The 18,226-nt window shown below is 51.0% G+C and overlaps 1 protein-coding gene across 10 annotated transcripts in view; it reads right to left on the reverse strand.

Moving 5' to 3' along the window:
• MBNL1 (muscleblind like splicing regulator 1) overlaps positions 1–18,226 on the reverse strand; it is a 65,295-nt gene that overhangs the window by 18,227 nt on the left and 28,842 nt on the right. For 9 of the 10 annotated variants that reach the window (XM_077785769.1, XM_077785768.1, XM_077785767.1 and 6 more), the window contains 2 exons: positions 3,603–3,773; positions 1,308–1,508 (listed from right to left, as the gene is read on the reverse strand). In XM_077785769.1, the coding sequence (XP_077641895.1) occupies positions 1,308–1,508; positions 3,603–3,773 (372 nt within the window). Of the gene's footprint in view, positions 1–1,307; positions 1,509–3,602; positions 3,774–11,922; positions 12,001–18,226 lie in introns of those variants that run through there. The other variant, XM_077785773.1, reaches the window with a different exon arrangement.

Raw genomic sequence — 18,226 nt, forward strand, 5'->3', positions numbered from 1 at the left:
CACACACCAGGCTGGCAGCAGGGCAGCCTGGCTGCTCAGCCTCCCCCATGGCTGCCTTTTAACCAGCAGACCCAGCTAGGGCTGCCAAGCACCTGCTCTCAGGCTGTGCCCACGGGCTGAGCTCTGTGCTCTCAGGCTGTGCCCCAAGCTCTCAGGCTGTGCTCCATGCTCAGACTGAGCTCTCAGCCTGTGCCCACAGGCTGAGCTCTCAGGCTGAGCTCTATGCTGTCAGGCTGAGCTCTCAGGCTGCGCTCTATGTTCCCAGGCTGTGCTCCATGCTCTCAGGCTGAGCTCTCAGGCTGAGCTCTCAGGCTGTGCCCCAAGCTCTCAGGCTGTGCCCCAAGCTCTCAGGCTGTGCTGCATGCTCAGGCTGTGCCCCAAGCTCTCAGGCTGTGCTCTCAGGCTGTGCTCCATGCTCTCAGGCTGAGCTCTATGCTGTCAGGCTGAGCTCCCAGGCTGTGCCCCAAGCTCTCAGGCTGTGCCCCAAGCTCTCAGGCTGTGCTGCATGCTCACGCTGTGCTCCATGTTCTCAGGCTGTGCTCCATGCTCAGGCTGAGCTCTCAGCCTGTGCCCACGGGCTGAGCTCTCAGGCTGAGCTCTATGCTGTCAGGCTGAGCTCTCAGGCTGCGCTCTATGTTCCCAGGCTGTGCTCCATGCTCTCAGGCTGAGCTCTCAGGTTGAGCTCTATGCTGTCAGGCTGAGCTCTCAGGCTGTGCCCACAGGCTGTGCCCCAAACTCACTGCAGCTGGCGGCACGTCCCTGGTCCCTGGCTCCCCGCCCACGCTGCCACAGCACCGATAAGGTGCCGAGAACACTGTCAGGCCTTTCAGATAAGAAAGATTGGGAGCAAGGGAGAGCAGCAGCTCGAGAGCACCGACACTTGTCAGGGTTGTAGCGAGGGTGATAAGGCAGGTGCGGGAGGCCGGCAGGGGAGCGTGGGCACGTGTGCCCGGAGCCAGAGGCCGAGTTATCTGCAGCCCAGCAGCTGCAGCTCTCTGCACTCTGCATCTCTCCCCAGCGCTCAGGGGCTGTGCCCCACCATGTTAGCACCTTCTGGGCACACACTAACAGCTTCGTGGCACCCTTGCTGCTGCCATGATCATTCCTCAATATTCCCATTTCCTTCTGCAAGGGAGGCTCAGAAGCAGACTGGCAGCCTGAACTTACTGAATAATCACTCAGTCAGATACAACATTACAGCCCAAGTGAAACCTGCATTATTTGCTTTCACAAGGGAGGTATTTCCTACCTAAAGACATAATAAATGACAGCACTGGTGAGAGTAAGTTGCACCACGCAGCTCCTACCTCCAGCCTGTCTGTCCTCATCAGTTTCTGGGCGGCGGCGGCGGCGGCGGCAGGGACGGGCACGCCGGGGTTTCCTGTCACCAGCATCGGCGCCGTGGGCAGGATCTCGGCGGGGACCAGGCCCGGAGACACCGGCCCCAGGTAGGGGTTGAAGGCGGCTGACGCGTTGGTGGCTAAGCTCGGCGCAACGGAGAACATGGGCTGCAGGGAGACAGGGAAAGACACGCTGAACTCTGCTGTGCCACGCTGTCACCAAAACAGCTCCCTGGCCGTGCCCTGCTGCTGAAGGAGCTGAGCTTCTGCTGCTGCCCGGACCAAAACAGCTCCCTGGCCGTGCCCTGCTGCTGAACGAGCTGAGCTTCTGCTGCTGCCCGGACCAAAACAGCTCCCTGGCCATGCCCTGCTGCTGAACGAGCTGAGCTTCTGCTGCTGCCCGGAAAGGAGCACTTGTTGTGTTTGTGGGTCAGGGAACACCTGTGCAGTTGTTGCACGTGAGCCAGAGCATGGGACAGACGTTCCCTCCAGCCCCTGCGGGCTCTCCTCCTCCAGGTTCCCTGAACACTCGCAGCACGTGGCAGCTCCTGGAGCAAACTCACAGTGCATTCACCCTCCAGCAATGCCACACTGAGTAACAGATGCTCTGTGGGGTCACAGGGGACCTGGCCACAGCAGGTACAACACTGACTCTTGGGGAAAAGGCATCTGAGAGCCCTGACAAAACATCAACCACACTCGACTTCAGGCACAGGCAAAGCTTTTCTGACCCTGCTGCAGCTAGAGCTGGCTCAGGAACTCCTGGGGTTTCACAGCCACAATCCTCCTGTTTTACAGACTCCAGCAGCCTGGCCATGCAGATACTCAGACACTCACTGCATCAGGGAGATGCTTTAGTTAGGCTAAAACATTAAACCAGTGGAAGAAAGAGCACATGCAAATATGATTTTGTTTGTTTGTTTGCATGTTTTCAAAAAAAAGTCAAATGCCCTTGTGGGTGTGAAGAGCCCAAATAATGCTGTGAAAACCCAACACAGAGCTGCTACACTGCGGCAAGGATTAAATAACACTCCTGCCCCCAAATGCAGTGTAACTGCCAAATAAAATTCAGCCAGGAGTGTTTGTCTTTCACTATCTAAATAAAGTTACTCGAGGCATTTAGGTTATTTTCCCCAACTACTTTTTAGAGGGGAAAAACAACTACAGATTTAACACAACTCTTTCTCTGTTTCATATCAATTTAAGGCAGACAGCAGAGAACAGCACATGTTTCTGTATTCCTGAGGAAATGACTGAATTGTCTGGAAGCAAGAGACGTTGGAAATAATGAACAAAAACATGCAGGGATTACTGGAGAAAGCAGAATGAGGGTTGTGTAAATGGGTATAATTTCTGCAATGCTTATGATTCTTCATCCATGTGAATGGGAAACAACCTGGCAAATATTACAGGAAATTAAATATTACTCTTAAATACACTATTAATTAACTGCACTTTTCATTACTGGTTTATCAGCTATGTAATAATGAACTTCAAAATAGAACCAGTCTGTTAGTGTGTAACTTAAGAGATGCTGGTGTTTGATTTCAGCCCAATACCCTCAGACAGACACCTGTGTGCCTGCTGTATGGCAAATAAGACTACCCCATTTATTTCCTACTGAGCTTATTTTCTAGCAATATAAATATCCTGCAGCCTTTTGACCACTGCAGAACAGCAGCAGCTATCAGAGCCAGCTGGCATTGCTCTGAAGCTCGCAGGCACATTGTGATGTGCTGCACAGTCCAAGTGGGGATACCCCCTGTCCTCCAGCCCCATCTGCACATGGCCACTCTGGGCCAGGCACAGAGCCAGCCCAGCTCTCTGCTGCTGGGTGGGCTCATACTGACTGATGCACTAGCCATGCTCAAGCTGAGCCTACCTCCCTCTGAACTAAAGCTCAGTTCCAGCAAGCAACTCTTTGGGAAAGTTCCCTTGAGTGAAGGGAAAACACCCAGTGGGCATCTTCTCAAAGCCAGGAGGTTCCTAGAGCACATAATATTGCAAAGGAAATGAAAATCTCATGCAGATCACTCACTTTCCAAACTCTGAGAATAAAGTCGTGAAAGATAAAATAACTCAAGATTACTGAAATTAATTAAAAACATTACTTCAGGCAAGGCAGAATTAAGCAACACAAGACATACAGAGGGGCATTTCAGTGCAGTTGGTTCCTCTCCCATTCCCAACCTTGGTGGGATTTCCTGGTGGGAAGCCTGTGCTTCCTGGACTCAGCCCCAGCTCCTGAGGGACCCCACGTACCACGGGCTGCAGCGGGGCTCCGGGCATCATGGCATTGGCCAGCTGCATCTGCTGGGCCAGCATGGCCATGTTCTTCTGCTGGATCAGGTTATTGCGGCCATTGATCTCCAGCTGCGTTTTTAAGTGTGGTGGTGGGTGAAGATATTTGCAGTTTTCCCTTGAACATCGGCCCTGAAGAAGAGAATGGACACAGTAGGATTAGAAGCTGCATCTTTGTTCCTTATGCCACGAGCTAAAGCAGACACAAGCAGACACACCACATACCTGGAAAAAGAGATCTTAAATGAGCACAATGTAAAAGTCAGAGCCAGTTACTGCTAAATGGGTAACATGGAATTACAGCATGTGTTGTTGGAATCAGAGCAGTTAACCAACCTGATTCTGAAACCCAGATTTAACTCAATGTCCTCATTTCAGTGCTGGGGTTAAGGCTGTTCCACAGCTCTCTGGATGAGATTCAAACCCTGGCAGTACGTGTTGTACACCCCAACCACTCAGTGTACTTCATACACTCAAATGCTTTACAGCCATAAAAAATGATTCCTGTGATCTAATGCAATGTCCTCTGGCTCCCAGGAAACAAGCAGCCTCGCTGCTTCCCTATTGAGACCAGCATTTCTATCCACCTAGGCGATGGTCTTTAAGGAAAGCTATTTACTCAAAGACTACCAGAAAATACCCCAGCCCCAGGTAAACCGTGCTTATGCTTTGCTACCACCAGCTACTACCAAAACACTTACATCCTCCTTGTTTGCATGTAGCTCTGGAGCTCAGGGCACCTTTAACCTTCAATCTTTTTTAATTTACAGATCTTAGCACATTTCCCAGAAGAAATGCAGATTTGTCTGTCTGGGAGCAGGGTTTCCTGCTTCACTTTTATTTCATGGACCTGTACAAACGGTGCACAGAGCGCCCAGGAGCTGGAAGCTGCAAGCCAGGGGCACAGATGTCACCAGAGCACGGGCAGTGCTCACCCCTTGACCCCGCAGCTCCCAATCACCCTGCCACCGGATCCTGCTAACTGCAGCCCACAGAGCTCAAGGCAGATCTTCATCTCTCTGAACCTTCTCTGAACTCTCCTCCAATCATTACAAAAGGACTATTATAACTGAGAAAATTCAGAGGTGGCAGGGGATGCTGCAGTGGCCTGATGGGCCACACCAGCAGAGCAGGGGATTAACCCAATCCTACTGGACTGAAACTCGGGACAAATGCTCCTGAGGCTCCCCAGCACGCCCCTCAGGGCCAGCTGGGTGCCTCGGTGTCCCAGCAGTCTCACGGGGTGCTTTGCCCCAGCTCTGGGCTCAGCAGGGTCGGGCAGTGCCTGCTGAGCTCAGCTCAGCCCCTCTGGACAGCGCCGTGTCTGCAGCAGCTGCCACGCAAACTCCTCACTCTTATTTGAAGCGTGACTCTCCTTGCAGCAGTAAATCTTTTAATCTCATGCTGCCTCTCCATTTCTTTTTTTGGTGTTTATAATAGATTTATTTCCTGCTCTGTATAGTTCACTTTCATTGTCACAAACGAAGAAATGCCATCCACTCCGGATGGGAGCAGGACGTGCCTGACCTTGCTGTGTTCAGCCTCCTGTGACGCCTCATCGGGTGCAGCACAGGGCTCAGCATGGTCTGGTGATCAGGAGTTGGACTGGGAGGATTTTTCACCTTGCTTTCAGGGGAGCAGGAACTTGTACCCGTTCCCAGGCACCCTCCCACAGGGCAGAAGCATCCCCAGCTACTCCCCACAAAGCACAAGGCGCTTTGTGTGAACACTCAGAATCGTGGAAAACACAGCAAACTCGGACAAAAGAAAATGACCAATCACGCCTTGGAAAAATCATATCCAAAATTCTACATTCTGAAAATCCAGGGTATTTCTAGAAGACTTGGCTTCTCTGACAGGTGTGTTGGATGATGTCAGTACATATGGGTTTTTCAGACCTGCACACAGGTGAACAGGAGCGTGCCCATCTCTGTGTGGTCACCACCAGGCTCTTCCCCACAACACCAGATTTCTGGGAAGTATAGCACACCCTGTTTTTAACATCCCACAGTAAATGTTAGCAATACAACTGCAATTTTTGCTTTCTGATAACAATCTCCTTCCAGAAAACACCCTAATTGCATATTTAATAACACAAAAGCTTTCTTGGGATTCCCTTCTTAGACTGCAAGCTCCTTTACTCGCCGAGTCTGTGATTCTGTAATTTGAAGTGGCTATTCATGGTCAGACCTACAACCCTCTAACACTGAACGGCCTACCTCCTAAAAACAGAAGAAGAACCTCCTTGTGGCAAACAGAGACTCCAGTGAGCGCTACACATCCCAGCTGCCCTGCGTGAACACACCACCCCATCACTGCTGAGCAGTAATTAATGACTGGCAGAGCTGCCACTCACTGAACCACGTGGGGATGCTCGGAGGGTGCTGGAGCTGCGTGTTCCCTCTCTGGGGGCTCTGCGGGGGCTGCTTCCCCCGGGCCGGGCTGCCAGAGCTGCAGAACCAGCAGCCACGCTCGGCAGTGCAGCTGGAACACACGGCACGCTCCTGCTCCAAAACAAACACACAAACAGCTCCCTCTGCCAGGAGCACAGATCGAGCACAAATCCCTCCTGACCCGAGCAGGACGATGGATGGCTGCTGCGTACCATCAACCATTGCCTGTAAATGGTAAAACTATTCCTCCTGGCCCATGTGTTTTACCGGAAAACATTTAACTCCATGTAAGCTATGGTTTACTTTTTAAAAATAAACTGTTTGCAGGCGTGTTGAGGCTGCCTGCCACGTTCAGAGAAAGCTTTTTAATGTATCCCAGGGCCTGCCTGGCTGCCTGCAGCCCATGACTTACACCTCTGAGGCAGTGAGAGGCAGGGCTGCAGTCACTGAGCCTCCACAAAGCTGATGCACAGCCTGTTTGCAGACAAGCCCAGCGCCTGCTGGAGGGGTCCCCGCACCCAGCCCTGCCCCTGCCCGACGCGGTGGGACCACCGGGGCCTCTCCCCAGACCTGGTCCCACACCGTAACCAGAGCTGGTTCAGGGCCAAACCCAGAGCTGGGGGCAGTGCTCGCCCTCCAGACCCTGCAGCTCCCCCAGCTCACAGCCCAACAGCCTCCCATGGAGGGGCTCTGGGTCTGGACACTCCCAAAGAACTCTCAGAGCAAGCAGAATGCCAGCTGAGGGCAAACACACATCTCAGGGCAAGGAGGTGAGGGCATCACCCCTGTGGAGCCCCCTCAGCTCCCCCCAGGGCTGCTGCTGCGGCACAGGGATACTGATGGCAGCACTCCGCAGACACTTTTTAAAGTGAATCCTTTCATGTGAAAACACACCAAAGTGACCACTTAATGACGTCTCTGTGTGCGACTCTTGTACATAAAAGCCTCAACCCCTCTAATGGATCATTTGGCTTGCACAGCTAATAGCACTCCTACCGGAGTTGTCCTACTGCCATGAAATACAACAGGATTTAAAAAAAGAAACAAAAAAGCAAACAGAGCAAGCAGACTGCCAGCAGGAAACAGAAGGAAAGACACCAGCTCAGCAGCAAAACCCTCCCTGCTGCTCCTGCTGTCTGTGGGTCCCTCCTCCTCCCCAGCCCCAGGGAAGCACAGAATGATCCCCAGTGCCACAACAGTGGCATGAGGATGGGGATGGGGACACGGATGCAGATGGTGACGTTCACACCTGTGCCACTTTTCTTTGCACCCACAGTGATGTCAACTCAGCACCTCTCCAGCCCTAGCCACCCTGACTCAGGGTAAGGTGGCTGCTAGGATACCTCTAATGACCCCAATTCTCATTTCATAACAGCATGAGCAAATGCATCAACTACATATGGGCATACAAGTACTTACATAAATTCTCTAACTTTTATACATTTTATTTATATTTATGTATTTTAAAATGTATGTGTTTTAACATTTGTATAAATATTCAATACAAGATGTGGTTGATCTTGGTATTACTACAAATGTTTGTATATCCCCATGTCTGTATAGACACCACATACGTATCAATCCATCAATATTTATATTGACACTCCCAGGACACACAAACTGTCGCCTGGGATTGAGCAACACTTCATTTCCTCCCACCTGCCCCTAGGCAGTGCTGTACCCCAGGACCCGAGGGAATTACGTTTTTCCAGGGGTGCAGAAAGAGCAGCCTCCCCCCAGCCCGAGGGGCAGCACGGGGCTCACAGCACCATTGGGAACCACAAGCTCTTCCAGTGCTGCCAAATCCTTTTAGAGGCATCTCTGGTAACCCAAATGGTGCTCACTCAGGCATGCAATGACCCACAATTTAAGAGGAGATGACTACGACTTTCTGTCCGGATCAAGTAAAACACAGGGCAGATTTAATCTGTTTATCGGTGCAGATTGCCACGGTGCCCAGCTGCAAGTGGCCAGGACAGAGGGATGCTGAGCAGGCACTGGGATTGCTGTCATCCAAATCCTGCTCACAGCTGTAATCCCCTGACAGCGACCCGGCAGGCAGGACACAGAGCACTGCACAGAGCCCTCACCAGGAATTTGCCCTGAACAGACCAAGCAGATAAGCAGCAGGAGAGGGGTGAGGGCCCATCCATCAGTGTGCCCATCCTTCTGCACAGAGCTCGGGACTGAGCCCATCGCGGGCACCCGCTGCACCGGGACCGCAGCTGGGCACCCCTGGCAGCTGCCTTTAGCTGCCAGAGACACCACATACCCCCAGCCTGGCATCCCCTGTCCCACAGGGCAGGACCCGCATCCCCCACGTGCACTGATGTGAGCAGGGACAGAACAACCCCCTCCAGACGTGCACACGGGCGAGGGGTGCACAGGCTCCAACGCAAGGACTGGGGGAGAGGGGCAGAGAGAAGCCCCCCTTAGCTTGGGTGCACTGCCACCCTGACAGCAGGCAGGACCTTCAGCAGGGCATTTTCACTGCGGCGCTGTTTGACACCTCAGCTCCCGAGCAGATGGCACAGGGAGCTCCCGGGGGCTCTGTCCCCAGCCTGGCGTGAGCACAGCAGTGCCCACTCCCGTGCGTGCCCGGCGCACACCAGGGCAGCGCCGAGTGCCCCAGAATTACCGTCAGGGCCACAAACCGCCCGTGCTGCCACAGCACAGCACCGGCCTCCTGCAGCTCCGTGCCTGGCAGCTCTGATGTTTTCATGGCACAGAGCCTGCCCTAAAAGCACTGCTGAGAACTGCAGCCCACGCCCCAGACACTGGAAAGCACTGCTGCAACCCAGTCCTGAAATGCCAGCACATCCACACTTTGGGGGTTTTATTGACAGAGTTTATACAAGAATTATACCTCTCCTGATTTTCTTGTTATCCTTTTAATTATATTTTTTCCTTGTTTTTAGCAAGTACAGTATCTTGACATGCTGTTTTAAATACCATTTAAATATTATTAGAATACATTTGTCAGGAAAATATATTGACTGAAAAAAAATTAATTCCCCAACATCAGTGGGGAAAGTATCAAAATATCATTCTATTCAAGTGAAGTTAAATGATAAATTCTGACTGAAATTTGGGAAGTTTATTAAACTTAATTTCAAAAAAGGATTTGAGTTTACAATTGAGCACAGGTGAAACAAAGCACTCTGAGGGGAAAAGCTCTAATTGTGAAATTTCATAGCATCACAGAGTATCATTTCATAGCATCACAGAGTATCATTTCATAGCATCACAGAGTCACAGACTTGTCAGGGTTGAAAGTGACCTTAAAGATCACCCAGTTCCAATCCTGCTGCCATGGGCAGGGACACCTTCCACTACCCCAGGCAGCTCTGAGCCTGTCCTACCCAGCCTTGGACACTTCCAGGGTTCCAGGGGCAGCCACAGCTACTCTGTCAAGCTGTGCCAGGGCCTCACCAGACTCACCACCCTCACAGAGAAGACCTGGCCCTATCGTTACAGATAAGTTTTCTGAAGCCAGGGTCAGCCTCAAACGGGAACTGTTCTGAGGATCAACGCCAAAGCCTGGAGATATGATTTCAAATGATCCTGAGCTCTGCTCCGAGGTGGCACTTTTCTCAGAATGTGGAAAGCAGGCAGTGAGCCCTCCCCAGGCGGACAGCACCAGCACAGGTACCTGCACACAGGAGCAGAGCAGGTCCATGGCACGGGGGAGCAGGGGCTGCTGGCACCTGAAGAGCACCAGCTGCGTTCCCAGCACGAGCAAGTGTACAAAGGAGCACACGTTTGAGCTGGCAGCATGAGGAGTGATCCTGACTCTCTTTCGGCAATGGCACACGGAAACCCCCGCGCTCTGCTGGCACCCGACAGAACAAACCCAGCACGTTCCCCTGCCGGGAGCCCACGGGCTGCAGGGCACCCTGTGACATCCCTGAGAGGAGCTCGGAGACGTGACCTGATTCCCAGGGACACAAACAGCTCCTGGTCCCCGACTGCAAATGGCAAGAGATGTTTTACAACGCAATAACCTGCCTAAGATGGACAGATGCTGCTTAATGACATCCAAACCCTTCTACTTAATTACTGCACACCTCCAGTACTGCCAAAAGAACCCCGAGTGGCTGTGGAGGCGGTGGGAGAGCTGTCAGGACTGGGACAGAGGTTCTTGGGCATTACAGAACCCACAGCCTTTCAGAGCAGCAGGGACACTGGCGTGGGTGCCATACCCACAGACAGGCTGCCTCTGGCAGCTAGCTGACACCAAGCTCTGCCTCTGGCAACCAAAAATATGACACTTCTGGCTTTTCTGTACACTTTGCTTATATGATAAACAAATGAAGGCCATTCAGAGTATTCAGTAATAAAACAAAAGAGAGGCCAATACAGCACCCCTGGCACCCAGCACAGGCTGCTGCACAAGGCAGGGTGCACAGGGTGCGCTGGAGCAGGGCACTGGAGCTCAGTTTAGTCTGATGTCACCACACCACTAAACACGAAGCTTGGAGATCAATTTCCACAGGGGGCTGAGGGCCACTGAAGCCCATCACAGCAGGCAGAAGGTGGAAATCGAGACCTCTAGAGCAGCACAGGGCGAGCCACAGGTTTGACAGTGAAGGTCCCTGACTGTCACCACCACAGTGCCACTGACTGAGGTGTGTGAGAATGGCCAGTGCTGCCCTGCCTTCCCTGCAAACCCCAAGGACGAGAGAAGTTTACATAGGAATGGAAGAAAAACAACTCAGAGCTTCCAGTAACAGGACACATCAGGCCAGTGGACACCTCTACCAGCCAGAATCCCACTGTGACTGAAAGGACAAACCCACAAACACACTTGAGTAAGGCAGAAAGCACTGCTATTGTCCAACAAGAAGTTTAGGAACTAAATAAAGTTGAAGAATTTCTCTTTTGGAAAAAAAAAAAAACAAAACCAAAACAACCAAAGCAAAACCAGGGAATCTTTAACAACTTCTAAGAAAAAATTCCATCTGTTTTCCACAAGAGGGAACTTTTGACAAGACAGTGATTTCCTACAAAACACCCCTTTAAAATCAGTCAGCGCAGCTTCCCAGGACCTGTGGCAGAAAGGAGACCCTTAATCAGCAATTCAGGAGGAATCAATGAACCCAGCCACATCCACCTACGAGGGCAACGCACGAGCCCCAAGGCACTCCCAGCTCAGCAACAGCCCCAGCACCATGGTGCCCACCCCAGGGCACTGCCATGTCCCACCCCGGGGCACCACCACATCCCCCTGAGACACTGCCAAGTTCCCCCTGTGTGCCCCTGCCAGGGACCACCACACCCCCCTCCTATCCCACACCTTGCCTCCTTCCTTCTGTTGGCTAGCAATTAAGTACCCCTGGTCACTTCGAATTTTTTTTTTTTTAAAGCTCATACTGTCTAGTTTCAAGTGAAAATCAAAGAACAATCATTAAAAGATAAAGATGAGGCTGACAAAAACTAACCTTGCATCTTTCCTTAAATGTGCAAGACAGACAAACACAGCTCTTCTCCCTTTATTCTCTACCATATCATAATTATCACGTAAGTTGAACTGTTAGCCTTGGCCTTCGTTTCTGCATGTGTCACCACCATGAAACCCATGGAGCCTCAAGGGGTACGTGCAAGGTAAAACAATTAAAATTAGTACTTGTAGTGATAAAGTGCCACAAAAGAGTAAAACAAAGGAGAGATGCTCTTTCCCTGGCATACCCAGCCCTGCTGTAGCCTCAGGGTCATGAGCGGTTTAATTCTGTGAACGAGAACCTGTTTTTCATGCTGTGACATTTATGTGTCAGTTTTCACACCCAATCTCTGCCAGGCACTATTCATTTCCTATGAGTTCTGTCCCTATTTGCTTGCAGATAAAGTTTCCCTCCCCACCTGTTGAAATTCCATGTAATTAATTGTACCTGGGCACAAGCACCACCCGAGCCAGCAGCAGCTCCAGCAGGACCCGACCATGTTGCTGGGGACCCGAGGACCTGGCGCTGGGATGTCTCCTGTCTGTGACACAGCAGCACTGTCCTCTCGGGACACGGGCACCTCCCGGGCCCCACTGGCACCGTCCCACCCTGCCAGCACCGGGGGAAGTGCCTCCAGCTGGTCCGAATGCCCAGGATGTCTGAATAAGCCCTCGGTGGCAGCACAAGGCGAGGCCCTGAGTCAGCTCTGCATGGCCACCCCAATACACAAAAATAGCTTGTTTATTGCTCCTGAGGTGTTATTTTTACACCAGCAGCACTGGTGGCTGTTTGCTGTGCTGGTCCCAGCGGAGGCACGTGGTGGGGCCAGGTGCAGGAGCTGGCAGGGTGCTGGGCTGGGGACATCCCTACCCGCCTGCCCACCGTGCCTCGGAGCAGAGGGCTCCACGTGGGGCTGGGAGAGCTCCAAGACACCTCCAGCCACTGCCACCCTGCCACCGTGCCCAGCACGCAGGGACCGTCACCTCCGCCTGCCCATGGCACCAGCCAGTGCCTCCAGGCTGCCCCCGGAGCTCCGGAGGGAAACCCTCTCCTGAGCAGCTCCTTCCATTCCCACCATCCCAAGGAAAGCCTGCCAAATCCTGGCGTGCCCGTGGCTTCCCGTCAGCAGGAGCAGTGCCCCTGTACACACGAACACGCCCGTCAGCAGGAACAGCTCAGGGCAGCGCTGCGATGCCGCCCGGCTGCGCCCATGCCAGGCGAGCGCACATGGTGAACCCAAGTGCAGCTCTCCCTCCACAGACCAAACAGTGCCCAGTGCATTCCTGCAGCACCCAGGGAACGCTCTCCTGGGCTTCACAGCTCTTTACACACCCTGCCTGCAGTGGAAGTAAGTCCAACGGATGGAAAGCGAACATCCCCGAGGGCTGCAAGTAGCAAATAAAGAGGCAAGTGGGAACGGGACGGAGCACAGTGGGACAGCGGCAGAGGAAGCTGCTGGCAAGTAAATATTGCCCAACACGACAGCAGGATTGGGGAAAAACTGACAAAGTGGAATAACAGGAAGCTTAGTCACTTCTGGACAAAAAAAGTGAGCATGTGAGCGGGGCGGAGGGGAGCGGAGCGCCGGAACACCGGGATAGATGGGAGGGCTGGGACGGGAGCGGCGCTCCACTGGCAGGGCAGGCATGGACACCCTGCCGTGGGCACTGCCCTGGCCATGGGCACTGCCCTGGGTGCCCCACTGCACCAAACCCTGCACACACATTGCAGGGTCCTGCACAGGCAGGGCAGGCATGGACACCCTGCCGTGGGCACTGCCCTGGCCGTGGGCACTGCCCTGGGTGCCCCACTGCACCAAACCCTGCACTCACACACTGCAGGGTGATGCACAGGCTCCCCCAGGGGAACTGTGACCCCGTTAGCCCACAGACCCAGCTCCTCCTCAGCACAGGGAACACCCCAGCAGCTCAGTTTGGGGTGGACAAGAAAACACCAGCAACAGTCCCTCGGAGAACACGGTGCTGGTGATGGAATTGCCATGGTCTGGTGGCTCTCAAGCCAGCTGATATTCAATCACAGAGGCACTTTGCAGAAGCTTCAGGAGTGGGGAGGAAAGCTCAAAGGAAGATCACATTTTCCTGATGGCAACGCAAGCATCATTACTGTTGAAATATGGTCTGTCCGTCACTGATGAGGGCATAACAGCACTGGGTGTTAGTAAAGGGACTAGAAAAACAAACCCAAGATTTTACTACTTCATCCAGAGAGGCAAGAGAAAAGGCGAACTTGAAGTAATTAGAAGCTAGACAAAGAAAGCCACCAATACATGGCCAACTGATGACAAGCTTGAGTAATAGTTTACTGCTTAGGCAAGTGAGGGAAGAAAAGGATATAAATAACAAAGGGTATAGCAGAAGAGAAATTTAAGAAAACTTAAACTAAGTTTATAGTTCGAAAACTCATACAGGTTGGATCAATCTAAGTAATTCAGACTTCAGGGACAAAAAAATTATACCAAAAAATGTTGATGCATTCAACATTACAAGGTGAATGGAGAGTTGAAAGTCTTTAACAAAGAACAAATTGAAGCAAGCAAGGTAGGAAAGGGAAAGTGTCATGGGTAAACAAAGGCTGACACATCAGGTGTGCATGGGGCCCAGTAAAAGCTTCCTAAGCAAATAAACACCCTTGGAAGGAGGGAAGGGCTGGAGGCCCCGCCAGCAGCACTGGGAGTCACACGCAGCACCACTGCCACTGTGCTTCTGGAACAGTGCTCAACAGGCCCTGTATCAGCACAGGCTTTTTTCTCATACAGCCCAGGAATAATTTCCTGCACTAAGTGCTTTCCAGGCCTCTTAACATTGATACTGCAGATCAATATTTCACAAAGCTGTCTGATGGACTTGCGTACTCATTTAAGCATCTCTAACAGGCAGTGCTGCTGTAACTACACACTCTGCATCCCTGCTACCTTCCACCCCAGAGGTTTGGACTCACTGACTTTCACATGAAACAAAATGATAGCAAAATAACAGAACAAAAGACCTACTGTAAGGCAGTGTGCAAATAAAGACAGTATCTCTCTGCTCTGTCCACACCAGTGCAGTGCAAATATAATTACAGCTACCAGGAAACATTGCTTGCTCTCAGGAGCTCTCCAGCCTCCCTCTGTTAAAGCCTCTGCATAGGCTTTACTTCTAAAAACGCAACTCCTTGTTAGAACAAATACTTAACAGAGCAGGACCAGGTGAGAGCCTCTGTGTGCTCAGGAATGCGGCTGCAGGGTGAATATTTGATGCAAAAGTCTGGAAAAGCTCAACTCTGTCAGTCACACACTGAGGAGAAAAACACTCAGAAAAGCTTATGAAATATGTGACAATGACACCGGAGGAGCAGAAAGAACACACAAACAGCAGAAGCTGCTTTTCAGTGTCTGTAAGGCCTCGCAGAGCTCATGGGCATGCAGAACACAGAGGTGCAGATCCACCTGCCCTCGCCGCGCTGTGAGCAGAGCAGTACACAGGTGTCAGGATTTATTTTTCTAAAGTTAAATAACCACAAAATATGCCAAGCACTGCTCTGCGGTCAGAATTCCCTCTGTTTATTTTCACAGGGGCACTGACAGCTGCCATGCCCTGTCCCAAAGCAGGGCTGTGCAGACAGCAGCAGTGCTCTGCTCCTGCCGAGGGAAGCTCGGCTCCCGCGCCCATCCCAGCAGGAGCTCACCCGGGAGGAAGGAACAAAACCCCAACGCAAGGGCACAAAGGAAAGAGGAGTACTGTTTTACAGATGCAGACTTTCTGCAGGAAGCAGCATTTGCAGGAAGAATTTCTTTTCAGAAAGGGTGGCCAGGCATGGGCTGCCCAGGGAGGTGATGGAGCCCCCAACCCTGGAGGTGTCCGAGGAATGACTGCATGCGGCACTCAGTGCTCTGGGCTGGGTGACAATGTGGGGATCAGGCACAGCTTGGACTCGATGATCCTGGAGGGGTTCTCCACCCTAAATGCCTCTGTGGCTTCTGCTCCTGGCAGTTTGATGTCGCTGTAGGACATTTCGGCAGTGTCACTAGCTAGGCACACGCTGAGCTGCAGGAAATGCCACCTCTGCAGATACTCTGTGTGTGTGTGACCTGAAGACTCAAACGCTCGCACTTCAAGTGTTCAGCCACATAGCTGGTGGGAAATGAAAAACTTTCCATGTGTGGGAGCCAACAGAGCTGATGAAACAAACAGGAACATTCAGAGGGAGGACTGGCGTATCATGATCTCATTGCAGAAGCACTTTTTCCCCAAGTTCAGCATGTGTGAGGCAGAATCAAAGCTCCAGAGATGAGAGCAACAGCCTCGGGGCTGGGTTGCAGGGCTGCCTTACAGGTGCTTGCTCTTCAAAAACCTGAATTCTCTTTTAATATATTTCACTTAGATCTGTGAGAGGAAACAACTTGTTTCTGAGTATTAAAAGGAGATAAAACAAATATTGAATTGCTCTATTTTGCTTTTTTTACGTGAGACCTGTCTCACTCTAAAAGTAGTAAAACAGCAAAGTAGTGAAATAGAAAACGAGAACTTTCTACCCCACAACCTCCCTACAAAGAACAAGGTGACAGGGACAGCTTTGCTCACCATTATGCCCAAGAGCTCAGAACCCCAGCATTCCAAGGCGCTGGAGATGTCCTGTTCCCAACAGCTGATCCTGCTCTTCTGTGGCACCACAGCCTCTGGGAATCCCTGCCTCTGCAGCTCCCAGGGCTCAGACAGCTTTTACACAACATTAAGGAGCAGAAGCTGAACCAAATAATTTGTCAGGTGATCAAACAGAACTTGAGCAGTCACTCAGTAACACTTAATTATTTGTCATTTAAACAAAACAGAGAAGAAAGAATGGAACAACCACAGATGGTGCTGGACAACTGACCTCCAGAAAATGATAAAATCCAGCAATGCTTTCCAGATTTTAAATATTAAACACGAGTGTATCTTTAGCAACTACAATTTTAAATTTTTTTAAGCATAAAGTAGCTTCTTAATTCACAAAAGGTCTTTGTAGTTCTGAATGCTCCTTTTTGCATACAAACCAAAAGTCAACACACAAAACACACAGCCTAAAAACACTTGGAGGAGTAATATACATACAGACATATATATAATATACTAGCACACACACACACACACCAATAGCCTACAGTGTGTGCAGAACTGAGCAGAGCAGAACAGTTGACAAGTATAACAAGTAATTTCAACCTTCCACTGTTGTTACTTTTTCAGTGTCTAATTCCTTAGATATCTAAAATTACCGGAAACATCTAAACCATAAATATGTGACAAATGCTGCGCAGAAATATTTTATATTGTTACAAACATTGGAATGTGTTTAGCCAATGGACTAAACATGAACAGGAGACTCCACTTCCCTTCTGATTTTCAGTGCCGGACTTAATGAAGCCAAATGCCAAAGGATTCCAAGGCAAAACGAGGTGTGCTTTTCTTCACGGTCGAAAAAAGAAAATCCATCTGCAAATGTTATTTTTCTCTTCAGATATATTTAATCACACCAGCAACCATGTTTGGAACTAGGTGCAAAAGACCTGTTGCAAAAAGCTGGCAGAACGTGGGAATAAACACACTTTGTCAAGGAATCTTGGAGCCTGTCAGCACACATATATCTCTGGTATCGCCTGATCTCCCTGGCTTGTGTTTCCCCTTCCCCTCCCATGTGCTCACACACTTCAGACAGAGCCCTCTCTCCTGTGTTATCTGCCAGGTGCTAAAACAGCATCTGACCTCTTCAGCCTTTTGTCTCTCTTCTGTCCCACACTTTAATTTCTTTCTCTCTTCTGCCTTGTCTTCTCTTCTAGTTAGAGACTTAATCACCTTTTTCACTTTTTCTCATAAAAAATCCCCCGTTTCCTCCTGTTCAGTGCAGCCATGGAGACAAACCCAAACCCTGTCGTGGCTGCAGTGAACTCACTCTGTGCTGCACGTCTGTTTTGCCAGCTGCAGCTCCACACACCATCACTGCTGCAACAAACGCCCAGCCTGGTGAGGTGTTTCCTGGACTGACCAACCCCCCACAGCCCTCCAGTATCACCTGGAAATCCAAATCACAAGTTAATTTGTTTACTATGATACAATTCCTTGTGTTCCACTGTCAACAAGAACTTTGCATTTTAAGGTACTTTACTTGGAATTGAAGTTGCCATATCCATCCATCCATCCATCCATCCATCCATCCATCCATCCATCCATCCATCCCTTGCCCAAGGGAAGCACCTCATTCTACTCCACAGACACAAGGTGCAAAAAACAACAAGCAGACTCTTCTGTTAGTAGACTCTTCTGTTTCCTCTAAGGAGTGTTCAGTGAGCAGGAAGTCTTTAACCCTTTGGTTTGCCCAGCCAGGGGCTTTCCCAGCTCACCTGCATTTTTATTTGGTTACAGCCACTGTAGACATCCAGGCTGCCTCCTGACTCAGCTCACTGCAGGGAAAATTTTACCAGGGCACCAGACAAGCAATGGTATGTCAATGCAGATGATTTTCTGAATGCACTCTACAACCAGAAAGCAAGCAGAATTCCAGGAACAATTTCCCATGCACAGCTGGCTCTAAACACTGACTCACTGTAAGGAAGGGGACGGGACAGCAGAACCAGCAGCCTGTGCAGCTGCAGCTCAGCCTGCCTCCGGTGGCACAATGTGCTCCGAGCTGCTGCCTGCTGACGCCGAATTCTACACAAATTCTCTCTCCTGAGCCAGACAAGGCTGGAAAGATGCTCTAAAATTAAAAAAAACAC

This window comes from Lonchura striata, chromosome 10, assembly GCF_046129695.1.
Source record: "Lonchura striata isolate bLonStr1 chromosome 10, bLonStr1.mat, whole genome shotgun sequence".
In the NCBI taxonomy this organism is placed as follows: domain Eukaryota; kingdom Metazoa; phylum Chordata; class Aves; order Passeriformes; family Estrildidae; genus Lonchura; species Lonchura striata.